At 41.8% G+C, this 9,225-nt stretch overlaps 1 protein-coding gene across 1 annotated transcript; it reads left to right on the top strand.

Annotated features, from left to right (window-relative positions):
- Positions 1 to 2,066: 2,066 nt before the first annotated feature.
- LOC310786228 (protein S100-A11-like) lies at positions 2,067 to 4,441 on the top strand (the record flags this gene model as incomplete). The annotated part of the gene is made up of 2 exons (XM_083647395.1): positions 2,067 to 2,195; positions 4,307 to 4,441. 2 exons carry the CDS (start codon positions 2,067 to 2,069, stop codon positions 4,439 to 4,441), a joined length of 264 nt encoding a protein of 87 aa, XP_083503521.1.
- Between the last annotated feature and the right edge of the window lie 4,784 nt (positions 4,442 to 9,225).

Raw genomic sequence — 9,225 nt, 5'->3', positions numbered from 1 at the left:
AAGCCACAAGGACACAAAAACAGGTTGTGATCTACTGCAGACTGGCTAAATTGGCTAGGGGGGCGGGGGTAACAGTGAACAACAGACCATCTGGGACCTGCAATCAATGGATACAGCTAGTCTCTTCACAGCAGCAGGATAAAGTAGATTTCATCCTTCCATCCTGTCACAATGAAATGAAAAAATAATTGTTCACATTGTCAGCAAATTACCTATATCATAATGTACACTTATTTTACAATAAATGGCAAACAAAATATAATTCTCATAAAGTTCTAACAGAATTACATTGCGTTTTTTTTTAAATAGATACATCTGTAGATCAACCAGGCCTATAGTTTCTTGTATGTTTAAGAAAAGCTGAATCTTTGTGTTTTTTGAGGAATTTGAGTGAACCTAAACTCTGTTTACTTTTGAACATGAAAAAGCTTCTAGTTGAAAATGTATCCATTATCATGGCTAAATGTATCCATTATCATGGCTAAATGTTGTAGACGTGAGAGGGCTGAATCAAGGAAGTTAAGGATTATGAATTACATTTCAAAATATGGACAGAAACTGTTTACACACACACACACACACACACATGGACAGCTAAGCTTCATTCATAAGACAAAGTAGTATGATCAGCCATAAACTAGTAACATACCCCCATGGAAAGAAGACAACTCAACTATTTTCATACGACTGTGGATTACATTATGATTTCTCAATCCTCTCTGTAAGCCATTTATTTCACATTAGTATGACATTCTCCTCCCTCAATGACGACCAGGGGAATGAAGGCAGAAGTGTAGACTGCTGTATGCTGCAGGCATACAGGGATATAGAGCTGTGTGTGTGTGTGTGCGTGTGTGTGTGTGTGTGTGTGTGTGTGTGTGTGTGTGTGTGTGCGTGCGTGTGTGTGTGTGTGTGTGTGTGTGTGTGTGTGTGTGTGTGTGTGTGTGTGTGTGTGTGTGTAGACTGTTGTAGCAGGCATACAGGGATATGGAGCTGTGTGTGTGTGTGTGTGTGTGTGTGTGTGTGTGTGTGTGTAGACTGCTGTAGCAGGCATACAGGGATAGGGAGCTGTGTGTGTGTGTGTGTGTGTGTGTGTGTGTGTGTGTGTGTGTGTGTGTGTGTGTGTGTGTGTGTGTGTGTGTGTGTGTGTGTGTGTGTGTGTGTGTGTGTGTGTGTGTGTGTGGGTGTGTGTGTGGGTGTGTAGGTGCCTGTGTCATTGTTATATAGCTGAGATAAGAAGGCTAGGTGTGTGGGGGTATTAGGAAGCCATTGTGCTTGCTAGCAGCAACTGCCTCTATTATGCTGATTGTGCTTGATGCTAGCTTTAAATCATGTGACTTTCATGAGGTGAAACCAAAGCAAACTCAGTCCCTTATTCTAAAATGTAAGTTTGTTTTTGCAGCATTTACAGTATAATGATGAGTGCAGCACAGTGGTTTACACTGTCGCTTCACAGTAAGAATTCGGTCCAATGGTGCAAATATCAGTCTGGGTATGGAAAAAGAATGAATGAGATTAAATGAGCAAAACATTAAACTATGTGCTCACACACTGTAACACTTTTAACCATGCTAACCCAGATGTCCTGCAAATAGGTGATTCACCCAGTGATCAGTAACCCCTGCAAAGTTACATGCATAAGTTCCATTTGGGAATGCAATCACGTCATGGAAAAGAACAGTGCTTTGCATCCTAGCAGTGTTTGGGTAATATGGCTTACACTGTTACTGATTGCAGTGAACAGTGGGCAGGAAACACTCTCTAAATATATAAGAAATAAATGAATGAGTAACCCTTTTTTCACTATGAGGGGTAGAAAAGGGGCAGGAAGGCTGCCACACTCACAACTTACTCACTTCTTTGACATTACTGAGTTGGTGAGTCTCTGTCTCTATCACTATATTGCTTTAATCCTGATCATTATTTCCAGTTAACACAGTTGGAGAGATGGCAAACAGCAGCAGCATTATTCAATAAGTGGCATAGGTGAAAGCACATTTAAAAGTATTTCTCATTTTTACTTTACCCTAATCCTAGTTCCTTTAGTGTTGGTGTTTTGGCTTGTGATGGAGTCTGCCATTGGTGTGCTGGTGTCCCAGTTCAAGGCGTTCGCTGGGAGCGATGGTTCCGCCGACACACTGAGCAGAGAAGAGTTCCAGAGACTGGTAGCAGCACAGCTCACTAACTTTGTCAAGGTAAGAGTTAAGTTTAAGTTAGTTTAACAATCAGTAATACCACAGCGATAATTATATACCGGTACAGTATATATATATATATATTTCTTTTTTAATTAGGCTAACTATCTAATGATGTGATGTCACCAGTGATGTCATCAGTGATGATGTCAAAAGTAATAAGGGCACACGCACACGCACACGCACACGCACACGCACACGCACACACACACACACACACACTGATGAGGCGCACACACACACAGGGTCGCGGGAAGTAGGGATGCTGCAGGTGCTGCAGCACCCCCTAGATTTTTTCAATTTTTTTCAATTTTTTTTTTACAAATGTAATTACAAATATTTTGCAGTGCACTATGTTCCTTTCTTGTTTAAGAATGTTTCGGGAAATGAAAATGTAGCCTATTTAAATAGAATTATCAACAATAACAATCAAGGAAGTTACATGCTGTAGGCTATAAGAAGAAGAAGTGCGCATGCACGCACATGTTGTGTTGAACCAACCAACAACCAATACGAATTGTTTAATCTGGCAATAAAGAAATGTGAACTTGACATGCTATTTTAATAGCCTACTCAAAAATGCACCTCCCACTATACAGCAAAGAGAGGAGTCAATGTTTCTTGATATATGCCATTCAGATCAGAATAATTAGTCTAGTCATTAAGTTAGCTGATAATATTTCTATCATGTTAAGTCTGTGTCATGTTAACTGGTGTATTCAGAGCAAATAGGGAGCATTATCATCATGCTATATATATCCCTCTTTGCTCTGAATGAGTGAGAAAAGGAGGAAATACTGAATAATTACATCACAACAGTATCCTAATGTGAATTTAAAATTAGATATTCCTCTAAATATGGCAAAAAAATGTAAAAAAAAAAAAAACACAATTTTTTTTTGGTCCCTTCCTCCCAGCACCCCCTGCTTAAAGTGACTTCCAGCGGCCCTGCACACACACACACACACACACACACACACACACACACACACACACACACACACACACACACACACACACACACACACACACACACACACACACACACACACACACACACACACACACACACACGGAGGCATTGTGACATCACTGATGCAATAACAGAGCAACACGCACCCGCACGCGGACACACGGAAGCATTGTGACAAGACAAGACTGATCCGTGATATCACAGGGGGGCGCACACACACACACACACACACACACACACACACACACACACACACACACACACACACACACACACACACACACACACACACACACACACACACACACACACACACACACACACACTGATTATGTGGCGCACACACACACACGGAGCGGAGGCATTGTGACATCACTGATGCAATAACAGAGCAACACGCACCCGCACGCGGACGCCAATAGGGCAGGCGAGGCCGAGCTATGGGCTATGGTGCCGCTGCCCTCCTGGCTCTCGCGCAGCTCATGTGAGCCAGGAGTTTCCCACAGAGACGCAGCTTGTTTTGGTCTGTGATCAGCGAGCTGCGTTATCACTGGACAGGCGACCTGTCAGTCATGGTCAAAACATAGTCTTTTTTTTATCATCTATTTAGGTGAGTTCTATAAAAATTCACTCCTGTAGCCTACAGGTGTCATGAAAGGTGAAATTAGCCAACGACCAAAACCTTTTTTGAACCAGGCTGTAAACATGTTCATTTCTCCTGTAGGCATTTTAACATGGAGGTGGAATGACTCCGTTTTGCAGGCAGCTTCAAGCGGCCATTCGAGGAACTGCAGTTTCTGGCACTTCCACTGCACATTGGCCTCACTCTTGTGGCCGATATGAGTATTACAACAAACCGAAAAAAGTGCCTGACTTTTTTTTTACCTGTTTTCACAGGTGAAAAAAGTAACTTCGAAAGATGATTTAGGCTACCTGTTCTTAACTGGTATGGCAGCTAGGTGTCAGCTAGCCTCTGCCTTGTCTCCTCCCCTCTTACCCTGCATTGAACTGCTAAACTAGCAATAGGGTCTGTCAGTGCTGATGATTTGAGGAGTTGAGGGAAAGCAAGAAATACAAAACAGCACAGAGATACACTCCCATGTAGACGTATGTAACACTTTATTGAATGTTCCTGTAGAATGCTGGTGACACTGCTGTCATTGACCAACTCATGAGTTCATTGGACAGCAACAGCGATGGGGAGCTCACCTTTCTGGAGTTCTGGCAGCTGATTGGACGCCTGGCTAGCCAGCAAGGGGGATTCAGCCAATAGAGCGCCTTCAGATCCTCTGTTGCAACCCTGTGTGTTTAGTGACTTGTCGGTGTGGCATTCAGTTTGAAACAATGGGAGGAGGTTAGCAAGATGGAGATGGCATAATCCTCTGTTAACACTGCATGTGATTCTTGTATTTAAATCTGCACTTTCATAAATCCCATCCTTTACTTGCTTCCACTATTACAACTCCCAGCTTGGTAACAGTCTCCACAAAATACACTTATTGCACCAAACCTGCCATAGGAAAACAGATCCTGTTTCACAACACACACACACACACACACACACACACACACACACACACACACACACACACACACACACACACACACACACACACACACACACACACACCCTCTCTCTCACGCAGGCTGACTCACACACACACACACACACACACACACACACACACACACACACACACACACACACACACACACACACACACACACACACACGGCTGCTTGTGCTTAGGCTACAGGACTGTTGCATGGGACTGGGAATGCATTGTCTGTGAAAACTGAGAATGTGTGTGTAAGCAGAATGTATTCTTGGCTTCGTGGTTTGTCTAATTTTTAGAAAATGGGGCCCATGTGTTTTATCAGTCTGCAGGAGATAGATTTCCTAGAGCCATAATAGTGCTAAACCAAGCTTTGATGTTTAGGGAAATGATTTTGATATTTTTGTTCAGTCATAATTTTGATCAGTTTGATAAAATGTGAAACGTGTCTATGGTTGACTTGTTGAATTCTTTCCCTGTTTTTGCTTTGAGTTTAATCATTCTGACCTCCAATGGGCTACAAAATGGATTGAATTATACAGAATGTACACTTGAAATAAAAGACAACAAATATTGGTAACCCTTTATTTTACAGGTACCCTAGTTACATATGAACTATTTGTAATTACACATGAACACCAAATGTAATTACACAGTAATTGCCAATAGTTCTAAATTATGTTCATATGTAGTTACATTGTAACAGACCTGTAAAATGGAGTGAGTCTGTTCAACTGTAGTTCATTATGTAGTTACATTGTAACATACCTGTAAAGTGGAGTGAGTCTGTTCAACTGTAGTTCATATGTAGTTACATGGTACCGGACCTGTAAAGTGGAGTGAGTCTGTTCAACTGTAGTTCATTATGTAGTTACATTGTAACAGACCTGTAAAGTGGAGTGAGTCTGTTCAACTGTAGTTCATATGTAGTTACATTGTAACAGACCTGTAAAGTGGAGTGAGACCGTTCAACTGTAGTTCATGTAAGGGTTAATGTACGACGAGGTGTCCATTATCACTTTTTAAGGGACGACGTGGAGGCGTGAACCGTCCGAGGCGAAGCCGAGGATGGTTTGCCTCCGCGAAGTCCCTTAAAAAGTGATAATGGACACCTCGAAGTGCATTAACCCGCTTATACCATGGTCACTTGCCAACAAAACAATAAGACCAGTCATTTATATTTCCATGTGTAATAAATAAAGCAATCTAAATGGCTAAATGTCTGTTATTCATACTGTAAATCAGTCTTCCACGAAATAAAATAGTCCCTCCCACCTCCACCACCCGCTCCGTTTTAAAGCCGACTCAAACGTTAACTTTATTACAGGAATGCAGGTTTAACGATGTTTTGCGTTCTACATTAAATGAAGACATTACCGTTTGGCAGCTTGCTTTATTTTGTATGATAGATACGTTGGCCAAGTATATTAACATTTAAGAGCGATCGAGTTTCAGGAAGTAACACAGAGCAGCGGGGCTGTATGTGGTGACATGCAGAGAGAACTCTCTGCGTTAACGTCTGCGGGTCTTATAAGACGTAAATGGCGCGAGGCAGGAGTAGAGTGAAAACTATCTGCTTTCAGTATGTTGGAGTCCAGGTATGTTTTGTACAAGGACGTCTCTCAGTGTGTTGCTGTTAACTGCCCATTGCGTTGTTTTCTTTTTGTTGATCTCGTCTTTTTCCTCTTTGACTTGATTTGTGCATAGCGGGTGGACCCCTTGATTTGTATCAGTGATAAGAGGCAGCGCGCGCTCTCCCAGAGCGCCTGGCTGCTGGTTGCTGCAAGTTGTAAACAGGAGGTTTGACAGTTGACAGCTGAGAGCCCGGTTTCTGTCAGCTGACCAGAACAGAGCCGGCTTCTCTCAGGAGAGGGAATCTCCGAAACGAAAATTCTCTCTCTCTCTCTCTCTCTCTCTCTCTCTCTCTCTCTCTCTCTCTCTCTCTCTCTCTCTCTCTCTCTCTCTCTCTCTCTCTCTCTCTCTCTCTCTCTCTCTCTCTCTCTCTCTCTGTGTCAAAGGCCGGGCTCGTGCACGAGCGAGGGAAATATCCTCTTTGTCGCCGAGAAGAGCCTGGTGACGCGAGGTTAAAAATCTCCGAAACGAAAATCAAAATAGTAAATAAGAGTTATTTTTGATAAACTGAGCACACAGGGGTGATTTAAATACTTACTTTGACCGAGTCAATTTTTTTCTCAACATCCAAAATTGTCATATTAACCCTTAACAGGGGTATAGAGCTCAAACTGCTCTCCTGATAACACTGATGAAACTATGGCGCATTGATATGAACGGTGAACAGACCATTTAGCTAGGTGTCCATTATCACTGTACAATATCACTTTTTAATGGACACCTTGCAGCCAATCAGAATCGAGTATTCACTCAGACCATGGTATAAATGTAGTTACATGGTACCGGACCTGTAAAGTGGAGTGAGTCTGTTCAACTGTAGTTCATATGTAGTTACATGGTACCGGACCTGTAAAGTGGAGTGAGTCTATTTAACTGTAGTTTATATGTAGTTACATGGCACCGGACCTGTAAAGAAGCTCTGGCCTGGGACAGAGATTGCTAAAACCCAGTGGTGGATTTGAACCACTGAACTTCTGATTGCAAAGCAGGCGGCTTTAACCACTCAGCCACGAGGGCTTTCCAAATTTCATGGTGGAGTTTAATAGGATAACTGTATGTCAGTCAGATGTAGTTGCTGTCACTTCATAGCTTTGTTATACACAGAGACTTGGGGGAAAATATTGATACTTTATTTAGTTGTAGGTATGATTTTGTCCAGAATTCCAATACAAAAATTCTAATAAAAGTATTGTAGATATAGAGGTAACAGTGAAACTATAATCAAAATAGCCATTCTTCTACATTCTAATTGTTAGCTTATTGTAAAATTGATGACATCCATCAATTTCCCAATTTCTCAATTTGTTGGGGACCCAGTCGAAGCCCCTCAAAGACCCCTTTGGTCACCAGACCCCCGGATCATCTCTCCCCAAAGTCTATCGCACCCCCCCCCCCCCCCCCCGTCCAAGTCTATAAATCCCCTAATCCGCACAAGGGGGGAACTCCCCCCTATTTGCTAAATAAATTGTATGCACTGTGCTCTAGAAACATTTAGTTATATTTAAAGATTTTAAATAAAAAAATACATTCTTTTCTGAATTGTGGTGTAAATAGTCCCATGAGCAATTTACAGCTCATGGGGGGGGGGGGGGGGGGGGGGGCTGGCACAGTCACACCACAGTCACACTGCAGAAATGCATTCACATTAATCAATATTGCCTGTCTTTCAAGCTACAACTAACAAAGTATCAACATTTTCCCCCAAGTCTATGCTTATAATAACAAAGCTAGGAAGTGACAACTACATCTGACTGACATACAGTTATCCTCCCAAACTCCACTAAGAAAGTAGGAAAGCCCTCGTGGCTGAGTGGTTAAAGCCGCCTGCTTTGCAATCTGAAGTTCAGTGTTTCGAATCCCCCACTGGCTTTTAGCAATCTCTGTCCCAGGCCCGGAGCTTCTTTACAGGTCCGGTGCCATGTAACTACATATGAACTACAGTTGAACAGACTCACTCCACTTTACAGGTCCGGTACCATGTAACTACATATGAACTACAGTTGAACAGACTCACTCCACTTTACAGGTCTGTTACCATGTAACTACATATGAACTACAGTTAAATAGACTCACTCCACTTTAAAGGTCTGTTACCATGTAACTACATATGAACTACAGTTGAATAGACTCACTCCACTTTACAGGTCCGGTACCATGTAACTACATATGAACTACAGTTAAATAGACTCACTCCACTTTAAAGGTCTGTTACCATGTAACTACATATGAACTACAGTTAAATAGACTCACTCCACTTTAAAGGTCTGTTACCATGTAACTACATATGAACTACAGTTGAATAGACTCACTCCACTTTACAGGTCCGGTACCATGTAACTACATATGAACTACAGTTGAATAGACTCACTCCACTTTAAAGGTCTGTTACCATGTAACTACATATGAACTACAGTTGAATAGACTCACTCCACTTTAAAGGTCTGTTACCATGTAACTACATATGAACTACAGTTGAATAGACTCACTCCACTTTAAAGGTCTGTTACCATGTAACTACATATGAACTACAGTTAAATAGACTCACTCCACTTTAAAGGTCTGTTACCATGTAACTACATATGAACTACAGTTAAATAGACTCACTCCACTTTAAAGGTCTGTTACCATGTAACTACATATGAACTACAGTTGAATAGACTCACTCCACTTTAAAGGTCTGTTACCATGTAACTACATATGAACTACAGTTGAATAGACTCACTCCACTTTACAGGTCCGGTACCATGTAACTACATATGAACTACAGTTGAATAGACTCACTCCACTTTAAAGGTCTGTTACCATGTAACTACATATGAACTACAGTTGAATAGACTCACTCCACTTTAAAGGTCTGTTACCATGTAAC

Source organism: Poromitra crassiceps, assembly GCF_964638095.1.
Source record: "Poromitra crassiceps genome assembly, chromosome: 1".
In the NCBI taxonomy this organism is placed as follows: domain Eukaryota; kingdom Metazoa; phylum Chordata; class Actinopteri; order Beryciformes; family Melamphaidae; genus Poromitra; species Poromitra crassiceps.
Note: the sequence above shows the minus strand (reverse complement) of the source record. Positions and strands in the feature narration are given on the sequence as shown.